This window comes from Tachyglossus aculeatus, chromosome 3 (assembly GCF_015852505.1).
Source record: "Tachyglossus aculeatus isolate mTacAcu1 chromosome 3, mTacAcu1.pri, whole genome shotgun sequence".
Taxonomy (NCBI): Eukaryota; Metazoa; Chordata; class Mammalia; order Monotremata; family Tachyglossidae; genus Tachyglossus; species Tachyglossus aculeatus.
Genome location: NC_052068.1, coordinates 85,152,996 through 85,170,967, shown reverse-complemented (window position 1 = coordinate 85,170,967; position 17,972 = coordinate 85,152,996). Strand labels below are relative to the sequence as shown.

The 17,972-nt window shown below is 50.4% G+C and overlaps 1 protein-coding gene across 1 annotated transcript in view; it reads right to left on the bottom strand.

Annotated features, from left to right (window-relative positions):
- The window catches only part of MEX3C (mex-3 RNA binding family member C), a 32,954-nt gene extending 16,912 nt beyond the window's left edge, over positions 1 to 16,042 (bottom strand). The window contains exon 1 of the mRNA XM_038744306.1: positions 15,539 to 16,042. Within this exon, the coding sequence (XP_038600234.1) occupies positions 15,539 to 15,998 (460 nt within the window). The 5' untranslated portion in view covers positions 15,999 to 16,042. The remainder of the gene's footprint in view (positions 1 to 15,538) is intronic.
- Between the last annotated feature and the right edge of the window lie 1,930 nt (positions 16,043 to 17,972).

Below are 17,972 nucleotides of genomic sequence, written 5' to 3'. Positions count from 1 at the left end.
CCTACTTGACCCTGACATGTAGGTTTTTTCCATCATCACTGTAGATCATCCCTCACATATGTTCGACAAGGCTGAGCTCAGACTACATTTAAGATCCTTCAGGAAAGAGAAGTAACAGCTGTGCATCACAATCCTATGAAAAGTGTCCGAGGCATGACAAAGATGCATCCTTCCATGTCAGTGACCTCTGTGAACCGTAATTAGTTGTGATGGTCTTGGAACCGTGGACAACAAAATGGGTCTTTCTAGTCATGAAACTTGTCAGATCCTCTACCTCTAGGGCTACCCCCAGGAAGTGTGCGTGCTGTCCCCACTGTCCTATCACAAAATAATTATCCTTCTTTGAAAAAAGCCATTATGTTTACTTGGGAGTGAACTGCTTTAGATGAGCAGTTTGACTCAAATTACAATAATTTTATCCAAGCAACTACTATTGATTTCAGATGAAGGGATTTAATTTATTCTCAGACTTTGCCTATTTCTACAATTTAAAACATCTGGCTCTCCCTCCATTGTGATTTTTCTCTACAGAACAATAAGTATTGATGGATGAACATTAAAACAGAGATAGGTTTAAAGTCTCAGCAGTTGGCACATCAATTTTTTTTTAAAAGCAATCTGAGTTAAGAATAATTTTCAGAGTGATGCTTAGCACAATAAGAGAAGCAGCGTGGCACAGTGGAAAGAGCACGAGCTTTGGAGCCAGAGGTCATGGGTTCAAATCCTGGCTCCGCCAATTGTCAGCTGTGTGACTTTGGGCAAGTCACTTAACTTCTCTGGGCCTCGGTTACCTCATCTGTAAAATGGGCATTAAGACCGTGAGCTCCCCGTGGGACAACCTGATCACCTTGTAACCTCCCCAGCGCTTAGAACATAAGAGTGCTTTGCACACAGTAAGCGCTTAATAAATGCCATCATTATAGTAGCAGCTAACACTTCCTCACACCATCAATCCAGCTAGCTCTGTCCCAGAACCAAGAATTGTGACCTTTTGATTTTTTTTTCAGTTTTGAAACACGTTATGATGCTAATAATTTCAAGACTTTTCAAAAACTTAACAGCTTTGACAAATCTATTTTCGGGATTCACCATGACTGGCATTCCTCAATTCCTTAACTCACTGCTATTTCCACTGGGCTCTCACTACATATTTAAAGGGGACACCCCACCACCGGGTTATTGGACAACGGTGACGCTAGACTACTCTTTAACAAACCAGCATCAGTAAGTCTTCATTCACACCACTGTAGTTAAGATCATCAACACTACCATTAGAAAACTATTTTCAGAATCTTAAGTATCATCTTCACCAGCATTAGTCTTAGCAGATCTCTATGGCAACCACTGGAAGCATTAGAGGAAAAGTTGAAGGAGCTTTTGTGCAAAAAGTCACCAGGGAGGCACAAGAAATGTGATGAGTGTTTATTTTTTTTAAAAATTCTTGTTTCACATAATGAAACCTAGGATACATCTGCCCCTTCGGGAAAACTTCAAAATCACCAGCAGATGGGCAACTTAAACTGATAACCTAGCAGCAGCCGGGATCTGTTGGGGCTCCTTAAAGGGACAGATCCCCACACCAGGCCTTCTAGTATGTAGATCTGCATTCACGAGCATGTGACTCAGCCCTTTGTCTGGGATTGCTGAAGTTAGGCTCTCTTTCTTAGTTCTTTAAATTTTAACCACCGAGGTCAGGGATTGAATCCTCTTTAACACAGCTAATTTCCTACTCAAAACAGCCAGCCCTGAACAACCAACTGGTGTTCCGGGGCGTCAAAATGTGTTTCATAAAAAAAAAAATATATATTCCCTGGACTTCTAATCTAAAACCGGTCGTTTTCAGAGCACAAATACGGCCCTCCTCAGAGATGGAAAAAAAAATGAAGATTATCCAGGGTATTGCCCCTTTAATCCTATAAGTAATTAGTTAACAGAGCAGCAGAAACAGTGAAGTATTGAGGATGACAAACTAAAACAACAGGTCCAAGCACAAAGACACAAAACCTGACCGGTGACAGTTTTGTGTCGAATGATGGCGCGGCTCAGTGGAAAGAGCACAGGCTTTGGAGTCAGAGGTCACGGGTTCAAATCCCTGCTCCGCCAACTGTCAGCTGTGTGACTTTGGGCAAGTCACAACTTCTCTGGGCCTCAGTTCCCTCATCTGGAAAATGGGGATTAAGACTGTGAGCCCCACGTGGGACAACCTGATCACCTTGTACCCCCCCCCAGTGCTTAGAACAGTGCTTTGCACATAGCAAGCACTTAAATACTATTATTATTATTACTATTACCCAGTATGTGAGTTCTAATCATTTCAGTCCAGGAACTGTTAGACCTACAAGTACTAGCACCTTTTCCATAAACTGCATAGTATTAAGTTTTTTGATTCTGATATTTGAGTATGCCTTTGTTTAAATCGGTCTGTGCTTGAGCACAATTTAAAAGTATGTAAATAGGATGTAAGCACAAATATGCAAAAAAAAAAAAGATTTCTACACAAGTATTTGAAGAATCCAACCTTTACAAAATTCTCACTTGGGAGAGGTACCTAATGCAGCACTCTGAGCAGTCCAGGTATATGAGCAATTTTTAAGATCCTGGGGTACTTTTTCTGGGCTGCTGGAAAACAGGGCGAAGAAAAGAAAAAAGAACCCTTTCTAAATGCTACAACTTTTATTTCTCCTCATTTCCTACCTTGGGGATAAGTATAGTTTATCGGTTTAATAAGGCAGGAAGAGAAAAAGGAAGGAGATTCTTCACCCACTTCAGAAACAATCAGTAATTTAGCCTCTCCCAAAATGCCAGTTAGGAACACAAATAACTGATTAAGATTAATATAAACCCTGGAGAAGTTGCAGTATATCTATCCATCTATCTAGATAAATATTTATATATATTTTTCAGAGTGTGTGTGTATATATATATATATATATATATATATATATATTTTCCCCGGAAGGCTGTGCCTGTAGAAAGGCAGGAGTTCTAGTTTATTTCAGCAATCTGTATTAGGGATTAATTTGGGGCTTGCAGTTGGGGATGACGTGGGCCCACACAAATTCTTCCTTTTTCTCCCAGTAAATTAGAACTAGAGACAATGAACAAAAATTTAAATGTCTGGAACTGAAATTAACCTAAACACCCACCAGGATGCTGCAAGAACCCATTTCTTTACCACCAGTAGGTAAAATGAGATGTTTGCCAAATCAGGGACACTATGCCTGTTTTCCTTAATTATTATGAGGCCAAGTTTTTTTTTTTTTTCCACTACAGCCTTATCTTCCCCACGGCAAGATTTCTAATGGGAACCTTATTTAGTAAGGTAGAGCTTTTAACCATGTTGATTCTTTCTGACCAAAAAATCAAATTCTAAGGTATAGCCACCTGGTGTGCTCTCTTCCAAGCGCTTAGTGTGGTGCTCTGCACACAGTAAGCACTCAATAAATACAATTCGTTGATTTGGACATAAATTAGTTACTTCAAAATAGATATAGTTATTGCTGTGAAAAGATAACTAGTAACCAAGAGGCGTAGACCTATTTTGTGAACTCTCTAATGATCTTATCTTCACAAGATCACAGATTAGTACTGCCATCTTCCTCCCTCCTTGAAAAGTTGTCACACCTAAAATACTATCAAATGGCAAGAGATGCCCACAGATAATGACAGTCTTCTCTGCGATTCCATTTTGTTGGGTTGGCTACAATGGAATTGCAAGCATATGCTATGTGGTGCAATGAAGAGAGAGCACTACCAAAGGAAGAACTGGCCCAAGGATACACCTAAGCACAATTTAAAGCAACACGGTAATGAACAGCAGCAAGCATGTCAATCTAGTGCCTATCACACTGGGGAAAGCCCTGTAGCACGGCAATCATCATCATCTACAATGGCATTTTACTGAACACATGTGCAGAGCACTGTACTAAGCTCTTGGAAGAGTACAACAGAGTTGGCAGCCACATTCCCTACACGCATCCATGGCACTTACAAATCTGCCTATTCAATTACATATCTGTCAACTTCATACCGACACAAACCTGCTACCACCTGTTATAGCCTTTTTCTTCCACTACTGGTGAAAAACTTGTCTGCCTGTCTCCTCCTTTGACTATAAACTTCTTGAGGGTAGGGAACGTACTTTCCCATGCCCTTAGACATTCCACACACTGCAGGTGCTCCATAAGTACTATCTGAGCAATCTGGATTAGGTGAACGTGAAGCTTCCATCTAAAGTTCAAAATTGTACCGCTCTCCTGATTCAGATTCTTGGCTATTTTCAAATCAGTAATTGTTCTTCTATCCATATAATATCTACAAACTGCACATAATGGAAAAAAATTAAACCTCTCCTACATACTATATTTGCAATGAATTTTGCAGGTACTTCCATCGACTCTCCAGCTATAGGCATGTTTCACTGGACTTCAAACGATATAGAAGTTGGTTTTGCGACTGACTCAAAAGGCTGTACAAGAAGCAGAAAGAGTGCCATTTGTGATGTGGTGCCTGCGATCGTATGGGATTCTGGGTTTCAAAATGAGGCGATGCCAAAAGTATTCACCATTTTTCAGAACACACGTATCGAGGAATGGATGTGGAACTGTTAGTGGCAGTCAACTGGGCTGAAGATGCCCAATGATACTAGAAGTCAACTCCATGGAACCGAAGCCCCATTTGTTCTAACCCTTGCTTGCTATCAATATATTTACAGAGCACTGTATTAGGCACTTGGAAGAGTACAATATAACAGAGTTGGTAGTTACCTGCCGACCACAAGCTTAGCTAGTCATAAATTATTTCATCTGTGGCAATGATCACTTCCTTAACCAATTAGAGAGACCTCAAATAGAGCACTATGACAAAATAATGACTGGGGTCGGAGTGGATGAAATTCCTAAAGAAAAAAAAAGACATCCTCTTCTGTATGAATACCCAAAGAAATAAGAGAGCATTAACAAGCTAGCTAAGTTCAAATTGCTAAAGTGGCAAATGAATTACATGATACAATGGTTGTGGAAAGTTTCCACCTTACAGGTCACCTTCAGTGCTGACCGACAAGTGTCCATCAGCGGATCCATTAGCCTATCGGTTAATTAAGAGACCCAAAGCCATTTTAGTTTTAGCCAGGTGGTTTGGCTCTCGAGGACTCCAAGGGGGTCTGGATCACCCAGCGCCATGCCAATATCCCTGGGATCCTCTGTAAGAAAGGTGATGCTGATGCTACTAGTTCAATGCCCCAAACCATCAAAACCTAGCCAGAACTGAACCAACCATGAACACGGTGCGAACTGGACAGCTGTTTGAACCACGAGGACATTTCATCTATTTATCTGTTTGAGGGGAGGGGTCACCTTCCAGGGCGTTAAAGAGCCTCTAGCTAACCCCTGCCAGCCGAGGTTTTGAAAATAATTTGGAGAGCAGGGCGGAGAAAGGGTTCATCTCACAGCTTGGATCTGGTAGATTCCCACTTTTGGAGAACTTGATTTCTCTGAATCAAGGCGGTCCCCTGTGTTGCCGACAATGGTGGCACGAGTGGCCCCGATCAATCAATCAATCAATAGCTTACTATGTAGACAGCACCGGTCTGAGCTCTTGGGAGAGTACGTTACAACAGAATTAGCCGACATGCTCCCTGCCCATCATGAGCTTACAGTCCAGAGGGGGAGATGGACATTTAATATGACTTTGCCTCTCTCCAGGAGCAGAGGCAAAGTCCCCTTCCACTCGTGGCCAGCTTCACCCCTCGGGTGGTAGACACTGGAAGGGGTGTCCCCCTACTACTGTCAGCCAGTTCAACTTTTAGGGGTGGAGGAAATCCCTGTTCCTCCCAGCTGACCATCTTGCAAGATGGGGAAGGATATCTTCAGCTCTCTATAGTCTCCTGTTCACAACCAACCTCCTAGGAACAAAGCTGGGACTGTAGCCCAGACTAGTTCTTCCAAGTAACACAAAGCAACCTGGAAGTGGCTTGCATTCCCTCCCTCCCTCAGCCCCAGCACACAGTTGGAAGAGGCAGGGCTGGGGGGCCACGGTTGAGAGTCTGCAGGCTGCCATAAATTACACAGTAGGAGGAATAACCTACAGGCTTGTGGTAGGTTGGACCACACTGCTCCAAAAAAAAAAAAAAAAAGAAAAAGAAAACCCCCCAAAACAAATAAACAGAAACAAAAAACCTGAGGTCAGGAGGATGCCGACCCTTGGAGAGAAGAGGCTGTTTCACCAAAAGAAGATAAATTACTCATCAGATCCAACGCATAAGCCACTGCTCTAAAACAAAATTCACAGGGGTACAAAAATTAAGTTATTAGGTTTTTTGAGTGTTCTACTTAAATGTGCTGACTACCAGGCTAAATGGAAAAATTGATTCTACATTCCTTGGCACGATCTAGTTGCTCCCCGATCTGAGACTGCACTTTAATTGTCCCTATATTCTGAGATTTACATTTGCATTTCTTTGAGTGTTCACGAAGGAAAACCGAGGCTTTTAAGGGCTGTTCAAATTCTGTCTTATCTGACAATATGGACACGGAGTACATACATGGGCCTAGGAGCCAGAGAACCTGAGTTTTAATCCCTGTTCTGCCACTTGCCTGCTATGTGACCTTGGGCAAGTCGTTTCACTTCCTCTGTGCCTCAATTCCCTCACCTGTAAAATGGGGATTAAGACTGAGCCCCAAGTAGGACCTGGACTGTGTCCAACCTGATTACCTTGGATCTAACCCCATCATTCAGTACAATGCCTAGCACGGAGTAACTGCTTAACACCATTTTTAAAAAAGTACAGAAATCTGGGATTAACTCAGTCACTTTAGCTGTCACCTACCCTAATAATAATAATACTAATAATGGCATTTGTTAAGCACTTACTATGTGCGAAGCACTGTTCTAAGCGCTGTGGGGGGGCAAGATGATCAGGTTGTCCCACGTGGGGCTCAGTCAATCCCCATTTTACAGATGAGGTAACAGGCGGAGAACTTAAGTGACTTGCTCAAAGTCACAGCTGACAAGTGGCAGTCAGGATTAGAACCCATGACCTCTGTCTCCCAAGCTCGTACTCTTTCCACTGAGCCAAGACTTGACCTGCTGTATATAAAACAAGACTTCTTATTTTCAGACCTTTGAAATGTTCCGCGAGTCTTCCATTTTAAACAACGGCAAGTCACTGGCAAACGTTTACAAGTCTAAGACACTCACCAAATGAAACTTCCAGAGGACCCTTACTCCATACAATCCAGGATGTGCCCTTAAAGTGGATCCCGATCACATCTCGAACATCCCTTCACTGTGGAACCCAAGCGTCCCCCTTCCATTCGCTGTCCTTAAATGTCACTAACGGCACAATGATGAGACATATGGGGAGGAGGTGGCACAGACGGAAACCTCTTTCTGAATCTGCCCGTCGCGGCCATGTTTGAGATTTCATTCTGTTCCCCCATGGCTCAAGCCACTATTCCCTAAAAAGTCACCTTGAAATATGGAGCAAGAATGGCAACCCCAAGTGGGTTTTTTTCAGGTTATACTACAGAAACGGTTTCTTTTTTTCGATCAAATTCATCGGCTTTGATCCGAACTATCCAACTCCGTTAATGAGAGACTTGAAATCATCTACTCTCTCTAGATTTCAGGGAATTCCTCAGACGCGTGCAGGGGGCAAACCTGTGAGACGAAGCCACCATTTTGACGCGCCTCTTATTTGTGTCTACTTCAAAGATGAGATCACTTGTGCCGCAGCACCCTCATCTCTCACTTGACCCCGGCGGCCCATCACAGTAAGGCGAGCCACCCGGGGAAGGCATTACAGGGAAGGATTGATCGTCGACCCGGTTCGACTGGACCGTACGGAAGTTAATTCGGGCAGACGAGGCTCTCCTGAGACCGAGGTTGATTTCTGCTCTCTTAAGGACCTTCTGGTCTGGGTCAAAAGATGCCCCATCTGGAAGGGTTTCCAGACCTCTCTTTTACCCCTCTCCCCATCCAGCCCACCTCCACAGCACAACTCCTGGAATCTGAGACACACAGGCTCTTTGTCTGAACAACGTGGGAGGAGTTTAATCTGCAGGGCTAGGGAAACGAGGAAGACAATTTACTGAATATTAGGTCAAGAGGCAGACTGGATTGACTCGGTGACCCTGTCGGGACATCTTGCGGAGCGTTTTCCTCTAGATCCGAAGGGGCTTGCCCCGGGGCGCTTTATTCATTCATTCATTCGATCGTATTTACTGAGCGCTTACTGTGTGCAGAGCACTGTACTAAGCGCTTGGGAAGTGCAAGTCTTTAGAAGAGAACTAGGCTCTGCACACAGTAAGCCCTCAATAAATACGATTGAATGAATGAACTAGGCATCATTCTGTGATGCCCCGGGACCACTTTACCTTCGGAGGGGCGACGGCATTCGAGTTTCCAAGCATCACAAAGGGAAACCCAGGACCGTTGACCTCATCTGCCTCCTCCCTCCCAAACCAGCTCCCCGCCCAACTAACCCCTCGTTCGGAATCATCCCCGTTGCTCTTCCCAACGGGTTCGGGGAAAAGGTGGGGGGCTATAGGCTCCCGGAGGGTCCCCCACGAACGGTGTGGGGGGGACGGGAGGGGTCTCGGCATTTGGGAAGCTTTGCCGCATCCCCCGGGAGAAGCACTGTGGCTTAGCGGAAAAGGCGAGGGCTTGGGAGGACGTGGGTTCCAATCCCGGCACAGCTATTACTGGGTGCGGGGCACTGGACTAAGCGCTTGGGAAGTACAAGTCGGCAACACAGGGGGCCGGTCCCGAACCAACACCGGGCTCGCCGTCTAGAAGGGGGAGACGGACGACACCAACCTGCTGTGCGACTTTGGGCAAGTCGCTTGGCGTCTCTATGCCTCCGTTCCCTCATCCGGAAAATGGGGATTAAAAGTGTGAGCCCCACGTGGGGCTCTTAAGCGCTTGGTCCAGCGCTGTGCACGCTGTAAGCCCTCCATAAATACGACAATGAATGAATGTGGGACAACCTGATTACCCCGTATCTCCCCCAGCACTCAGAACAAGTGCTTGGCACACAGTAAGTGCTTAAACACCACCATCACCATTATTATTGCTATTATTACCAGTAACAGAGGGGTCCAGGCGTTTGGGCAGCTCTGCCACACTATTTTACTTGTACTTATTTTGTTAATGATGTGTATATAGTGATAATTATATTTGTCCTGACACCTGTCTCCATGTTTTGTTGTCTGTCTCCCCCTTCTAGACTAGGAGCCCGCTGTTGGGGAGGGACCGTCTCTCTATGTGGGCCGACTTGTACTTCCCAAACGCTTAGTGCCATGCTCTGCACATGGCAAGTGCTCAATACATACGATGGAGTGCATGAATGAGTGAATGAACCAACGAATTCTACCCTGTGAGCCCGTTGCTGGGCAGGGGCCATCTATGTGGTCGACTTGGCCTTCCCAAGCGCTTCGACCAGTGCTCTGCACACAGCAAGCGCTCAATACAGTGCAATGAATGAATGAATGAACAAACTCTAGCCTGCGAGCCCGTTGCCGGGCAGGGGCCGTCTATGTGGCCGACTTGGACTTCCCAAGCGCTTCGTCCAGTGTTCTGCACGCAGCAAGCGTTCAATAAATATGACGGAATGAATGAATGTGGAGCAATGTCCAGTGCTCTGCACTCAGTAAGTGCTTATTCATTCATTCAATCATATTTATTGAGCGCTTACTGTGTGCAGAGCACTGTACTAAGCGCTTGGGAAGTCCAAGTTGGCAACATATAGAGACGGTCATTCATTCAATCGTATTTATTGGGCGCTGACTGTGTGCAGAGCACTGTACTAAGCGCTTGGGAAGTCCAAGTTGGCAACATCTAGAGCCGGTCCCTACCCAACAGCGGGCTCACCGTCTAGAAGGGGGAGACAGACAACAGAACAAAACCTATTAACGAAATAAAATAAATAGAATAGTAAACGTACTAGTAAAATAAATAAGAGTAATCAATCCATACAAACATATACAGGCGCTGTGGGGAGGGGAAGGAGGTATGGTGGCGGGGGAGAGGAAGGAGGGGGCGCTCGATAGGATGGACTTCATTCATTCATTAATTCAATCGTATTTATTGAGCGCTGACTGGGGGCAAAGCACTGGACTAAGCGCTTGGAAAGTCCAAGGTGGCAACATCTAGAGCCGGTCCCTACCCAACAGCGGGCTCAAGGTCTAGAAGGGGGAGACAGAGAACAAAACAAAACCTATAAACGAAGTAAAATAAATAGAATAGTAAATAGGTACAAGTAAAATAAAGAGTAATCAATCTGTACAAACATATATACAGGTGCTGTGGGGAGGGGAAGGAGGTAAGGGGGGGCGCTAAGATAGGATGGACTTCATTCATTCATTCATTGTCATATTTATTGAGCACTTACTGTGTGCATTCAACCATTCAATAGCATTTATTGAGCGCTTACTATGTGCATTCATTCAATCGTATTTATTGAGCGCTTACTGCGTGCATTCATTCATTCGTATTGAGTGCTTACCGTGTGCATTCATTCATCCATTCAATCGTCTTTATTGAGCACTTACTGTGTGCAGAGCACTGCACTAAGCGCTTGGGAAGTATAAGTTGGCAACACAGAGACAGTCCCTACTCAACAGTAGGCTCACAGTCTAGAAGGGGAGGACAGACAACAAAACAAATTAATAAAAAAGAATGGTAAATATGTAATATACGATTGAATGAATGAGTGCATCCCGTCGAGCTGGTCCCGACCCAACGGCAGGGGATGGAGGGATGGATTCATTCATTCAATCGTATTTACTGAGCGCCTACTGTGTGCAGAGCACTGGACTAAGCGCTTGGGAAGTACAAGTTGGCAACATAGAGAGACGGTCCCTACCCAACAGTAGGCTCACAGTCTAGAAGGGGAGGACAGACAACAAAACAAATTAATAAAATAAATAGAATGGTAAATATGCAATATACGATTGAGCGAATGAGTGCGTCCCTTCGAGCTGGTCCCGCCCCTTTGGTGGGGTGTAGAGGGATGGATTCATTCACTCATTCATATTGATTGAGCGCTTACTGTGTGCAGAGCACTGGACTAGGTGCTTGGTTCATTCATTCAATTGTATTTATTGAGCGCTTACTGTGTCCAGAGCATTGTACTAAGCGCTTCATTCATTCATCCGATCGTATTTATTGAGCGCTTACTGTGTGCAGAGCACTGGACTAAATGCTTGGGAAGTCCAAGTCGGCAAGGCAACATACAGAGATGGTCCCTACCCAACAGCAGGCTCACAGTCTAGAAGGGAAGGACAGACAACAAAACAAATCAACAAAATAAATAGAATGGTCAATAAGTAATATACGACTGAATGAGCGAGCGCACCCCGTGGAGCCGGTCCCGCACCAACGGCAGGGGAGGGATGGATTGATTCATTCATTCATTCAATCGTATTGATTGAGCGCTTATTGTGTGCAGAGCACTGTACTAAGTGCTTGGGAAGTCCAAGTTGGCACCATATAGAGACAGTACCTACCCAACAGTAGGCTCACAGTCTAGAAGGGGGAGACAGACAACAAAACCAACAAAATAAATAGAATAGTCAATATGTAATATATGATTGAATGAATAAGCGCATCCCATGGAGCCAGTGCCAACGGCAGGGGGTGGAGGGATGGATTAATTCAATCGTATTGATTGAGCGCTTACTGAGTGAGATGGTCCCTACCCAACATTCATTCATTCATTCAATCGTATTTATTGAGCGCTGTGTGCAGAGCACTGGGCTAAGCGCTTGGACAGTCCAAGTCAGCACCATTGAGAGATGGTCCCTACTCAACATTCATCCATTCGTATTGATTGAGCGCTGACTGCATGCAGAGCACTGGACTAAGCGCTTCATTCATTCAACTGTATTCACTGAACACTGTGTGCAGAGCATTGGACTAACCGCTTCATTCATTCATTCATTCAACCGTATTGATTGAGCACTGACTGTGTGCAGGGCCCCGTACTAAGCGCTTCATTCATTCATTCGTATGGATTGAGCGCTGAAGGCGTCCAGGGCACCGTATTAAGCGCTTCATTCATTCATCCGTATGGATTGAGCGCTGAAGGCGTCCAGGGCACCGTATTAAGCACTTCATTCCTTCATTCATTCATCCGTATGGATTGAGCGCTAACGGCATGCAGGGCCCCATGCCCCGTACTGAGCGCTTCATTCATTCATTCACTCGGACTGAGCGTTGAAGGCGTGCAGGGCACCGTACTAAGCGCTTCATTCATTCATTCATCCGTATGGATTGAGCGCTGACGGCGTGCAGGGCACCGTCCTAAGCGGCTAAGCGGCGGGGCAGTCCATGCCGCCCCCACCGGGGGCCGGTGCCTGCCCAACGGGGGGGGGGGCTGACGGTGTATTGGACGCCCCGCCCCCCTCACCCTATTGATTGAATGCTGTGTGGAGGTCACCGTACTAAGCGCTTCATTCACTCATTCATTATTGAGCGCTGACTGCGTGCAGGGCACCGACTAAGCACTTCATTCACTCATTCATTCGAATGGATTGAGCGTTGACGGCGTGCGGGGCCCCGTACTAGGCGCTTCATTCATTCATTCATCCATATTGATTGAGCGCTGTGTGCAGGGCACCGTATTAAGTGCTTCATTCATTCAACCGTAGGGATGGAGCGCTTACTGACGGCGTGCGGGGCGCCGTCCTAGGCGGCGGGACAGTCCAAGCCGGCCCCACGGGGGGGGGGGGGGCTGATGGTGTATTGGACGCCCCGCCCCCTCACCCTATTGATTGAACGCTGTGTGGAGGGCGCCGTACTAAGCGCTTCATTCATTCATTCATTATTGAGCGCTGTCTGCGTGCAGGACACCGTCCTAAGCGCTTCATTCATTCATTCATTCGTTATTGAGCGCTGTCTGCGTGCAGGACACCGTCCTAAGAGCTTCATTCATTCATTGTTGATAGCTGTCTGCGTGCAGGGCACCGTACTAAACGCTTCATTCATTCATTCATTCATTCACTCAACCCCAGGGATGGGGCACCGTCCTAGGCGGCGGGGCAGTCCAAGCCGGCCCCACGGGGGGGGGGGGGGGGGGGGCTGACGGTGTATTGGACGCCCCGCCCCCTCACCCTATTGATTGAACGCTGTGTGGAGGGCGCCCTACTAAGCGCTTCATTCATTCACTCAACCCAAGGGATGGGGCACAGTCCTAGGCGGTGGGGCAGTCCAAGGCGGCCCCACCGGGGTGCCGACGGTGTACCGGACGCCCCGCCCCCTCACCCTATTGATTGAACGCTGTGTGGAGGGCACCGTACTAAGCGCTTCCTTCATTCATTCATTCAACCGTGGGGATGGAGCGCAGACTGACGGCGCGCGGGGCGGTCCAAGGCGGCCCCACCGAGGGGCCGACGGTGTATTGGACGCCCCGCCCCCCCTCACCCTATTGATTGAACGCCGTGTGGAGGGCGCCGTACTAAGCGCTTCATTCATTCATTCATTCATTCAACCGTGGGGATGGAGCGCAGACTGACGGCGCGCGGGGCGGTCCAAGGCGGCCCCACCAGGGGGCTGACGGTGTATTGGACGCCCCGCCTTCACCCTACTGATTGAACGCCGTGTGGAGGGCGCCGTACTAAGCGCTTCATTCATTCATTCATTCAACCGTGGGGATGGAGCGCTGACCGACGGCGCGCGGGGCGGTCCAAGCCGGCCCCACCGGGGGGGGGGGGGGGGAGGGCGACGGTGTACTGGACGCCCCGCCCCCTCACCCTATTGATTGAACCTTGTGAGGAGGGCGCCGTACTAAGCGCTTCATTCATTCATTCATTCACTCAACCGTAGGGATGGAGCGCTGACCGACGGCGCGCGGGGCGGTCCAAGGCGGCCCCACCGGGGGGGGCCGACGGTGTATTGGACGCCCCGCCCCCCCTCACCCTACTGATGGAACGCTGTGTGGAGGTCACCGTACTAAGCGCTTCATTCATTCATTCAACCGTAGGGATGGAGCGCTGACTGACGGCGCGCGGGGCGGTCAAGGCGGCCCCACCGGGGGGGGGGGGGGGGGGGGGGGCGACGGTGTATTGGACGCCCCGCCCCCCCACCCTACTGATGGAACGCTGTGTGGAGGGCGCCGTACTAAGCGCTTCATTCATTCATTCATTCAAGCGTGGGGATGGAGCGCTGAGTGACGGCGCGCGGGGCGGTCCAAGGCGGCCCCACCGGGGGGGGCAGACGGTGTATTGGACGCCCCGCCCCCTCACCCTACTGATGGAACGCCGTGTGGAGGGCGCCGTACGAAGCGCTTCATTCATTCATTCATTCAAGCGTAGGGATGGAGCGCTGACTGACGGCGCGCGGGGCAGTCCAAGGCGGCCCCACCGGGGGGCCGACGGTGTATTGGACGCCCCGCCCCCCCCACTGATTGAACGCCGTGTGGAGGGCGCCGTACTAAGCGCTTCATTCATTCATTCATTCATTCAACCGTGGGGATGGAGCGCTGACTGACGGCGCGCGGGGCGGTCCAAGCCGGCCCCACCGGGGGGGGGGGGGGGGGCAGACGGTGTATTGGACGCCCCGCCCCCCCTCACCCTACTGATGGAACGCCGTGTGGAGGGCGCCGTACTAAGCGCTTCATTTATTCATTCAACCGTGGGGATGGAGCGCTGACTGACGGCGCGCGGGGCGGTCCAAGCCGGCCCCACCGGGGGGGCTGACGGTCTATTGGACGCCCCGCCCCCCCTCACCCTACTGATGGAACGCTGTGTGGAGGGCGCCGTACTAAGCCCTTCATTCATTCAATCATTCAACCGTAGGGATGGAGCGCTGACTGACGGCGCGCGGGGCGGCCCAAGGCGGCCCCACCGTGGGGCCGACGGTGTACTGGACGTCCCGCCCCCCCCCCCTCACCCTACTGACTGAACGCCGTGTGGAGGGCGCCGTACTAAGCGCTTCATTCATTCATTCAACCGTGGGGATGGAGCGCTGACTGACGGCGCGCGGGGCGGTCCAAGGCGGCCCCACCGGGGGGGGGGGCGACGGTGTATTGGACGCCCCGCCCCCTCACCCTACTGATGGAACCTTGTGAGGAGAACGCCGTACTAAGCGCTTCATTCATTCATTCATTCAACCGTCGGGGTGGAGCGCTGACTGACGGCGCGCGGGGCGGTCCAAGGCGGCCCCACCGGGGGGGGGGGGGGGGCCGACGGTGTATTGGACGCCCCGCCCCCTCACCCTACTGATGGAACCTTGTGAGGAGAACGCCGTACTAAGCGCTTCATTCATTCATTCATTCAACCGTCGGGGTGGAGCGCTGACTGACGGCGCGCGGGGCGGTCCAAGGCGGCCCCACCGGGGGGGGCCGACGGTGTATTGGACGCCCCACCCCCTCACCCTACTGATTGAAAGCCGTGTAGAGGGCGCCGTACTAAGCGCTTCATTCATTCATTCATTCAAGCGCGGGGATGGAGCGCTGAGGGACGGCGCGCGGGTCGGTCCAAGGCGACGGTGTACTGGCCGCCCCTCCCACACCCCCGCGGTCGCGTCGTCCCCCGCTCACCCTGGCGCCCGACGATCTCGGCGACGTGCTCGGAGCTGGGCACGGGCACGCACTCGGTGGTGTTGACGCTCTTCCTCCTCAGCAGCAGCGCCGCCTGCTCCCCGTTCAGCGCCGCCGCCGCCGCCGCCGCCCCGTAGGCGTGGGACAGCATGGCCGCCATGACGGCGCGGGGGGGGTCCCCTCCGCCGCCGCCGTACGGCCCCGCGCCCGGCAGCAGCGCCGAACCGGGGGGCGGCTGCGAACCGGGGGGCGGCGGCGGCGAGGACAGCAGCAGCAGCCGGCCGCCGCCGCCGCCATCCTCCTCCTCCTCCTCCACGTCCTCGTCCCCTTCGTCGTCGTCGTCGTCGCCGCCGCCCCGGGGCGGGTCGTCGAGGCCCAGCGCGGACAGGCGGTCGCGCAGCCCGTCGGGGTCCGAGGGCGGCGGCGCCACCACTAAGGCGGCGGAGCTGCCGCTCGGCATGGCGCTGTCGATGGTGGCGGTCAGCCCGTCATGGCGGGGCCCGAGGGCGTCGGGCCGTGGGCCGCCGGCGGCTCCCCTCAGCCTTTCTTTTGTCTCATGGCCCCGGACACGGCGGCCGACGCCCCGCGCCGCCCCGGCGCGCCCTGATTGGCCGCCGCCGCCCGGCCCGCCTCCCCATTGGCTGCCCCGCGCCCACCGGCCGGCGCGCGCACGCGCGGGGGAGGGCGGCGGGGGCGGGTCCCGCCCCCCCTGAGGCGAGCCGGGCGCCCATTGGGCGCCGCCCCCGTCCGTCGGCCCGAGGTCGTTGAAGGTGGGGGGGGCGGGGCGGCCGGAAGGGGCGGGGAGGGCGCGCGCACGCGCGGCGGTTGGGCTCGCGCATGCGCGCGGGGTCAGGCGGGGTCGCGGGGGGCCGCGGGGCCCTAGTCATTCATTCACTCGTATTTAATCAATCAGTCAATCAATCAATCAATCGTATTTATTGAGCGCTTACTATGTGCAGAGCGCCGTACTAAGCGCTTGGGAAGGACAAACTGGCAACACGTAGAGACAGTCCCTACCCCACAGCGGGCTCACAGTCTAAAAGGGGGAGACAGAGAACAGAACCAGACATACCAACAGAATAAAATAAGTAGGATAGAAATGTACAAGCAAAATAAATAAATAAATAAATAAACAGAGTAATAAATGTGTAATTATTAATAAATAATAAATCAATCCATCCATCGATCAACAGCAATCGTATTCATCGAGGGCTCCCTGGGTGCAGGGCACTGTACCGAGCGCTTGGGAAGTCCAAGTTGGCCACATCTAGAGAGGGTCCCTACCCAACAATCAATCAATCGTATTTACTGAGCGCTTACTGTGTGCAGAGCACTGGACTGAGCGCTTGGGAAGCCCAAGTTGGCCACATAGAGAGACGGTCCCTACCCAACAATCAATCAATCAATCAATCGTATTTATTGAGCGCTTACTGTGTGCAGAGCGCTGGACTTAGCGCTTGGGAAGTCCAAGTTGGCCACATATAGAGACAGTCCCTATCCAACAATCAATCATCAGTCGTATTTATTGAGCGCTTACTGTGTACAGAGCGCTGGACTGAGCGCTTGGGAAGTGCAAGTTGGCGGCATGTAGTGACGGTCCCTACCCAACAATCAATCTTCAATCGTATTTATTGAGCGCTTACTGTGTGCACAGCGCTGTACTGAGCGCTTGGGAAGTGCAAGTTGGCAGCATGTAGTGACGGTCCCTACCCAACAATCAATCTTCAATCGTATTTATTGAGCGCTTACTGTGTGCACAGCGCTGTACTGAGCACTTGGGAAGTGCAAGTTGGCGGCATATAGTGACGGTCCCTACCCAACGATCAATCAATCAATCAATCGTATTTATTGAGCGCTTACTGTGTGCAGAGCACTGGACTGAGTGCTTGGGAAGTCCAAGTTGGCCACATCTAGAGACGGTCCCTACCCAACAATCAATCAATCAATCGTATTTATTGAGCACTTACTGTGTACAGAGCACTGGACTGAGCGCTTGGGAAGTGCAAGTTGGCGGCATATAGTGACGGTCCCTACCCAACAATCTCTCATCAGTCATATTTATTGAGCGCTTACTGTGTGCAGAGCACTGTACTGAGCGCTTGGGAAGTCCAAGTTGGCCACATATAGAGACGGTCCCTACCCAACAATCAATCAATCGTATTTATTGAGCGCTTACTGTGTGCAGAACACTGTACTGAGCGCTTGGGAAGTCCAAGTTGGCGACATATAGAGACAGTCCCTGCCCAACAATCAATCATCAGCCGTATTTATTGAGCGCTTACTGTGTGCAGAGCGCTGGACTGAGCCCTTGGGAAGTCCAAATGGGCAACATCTAGAGACGGTCCCTGCCCAACAGTGGGCTCACAGTCTAGAAGGGGGAGACAGAGAACAAAACCAAACATGCTAACAAAATAAAATAAATAGAATAGGTATG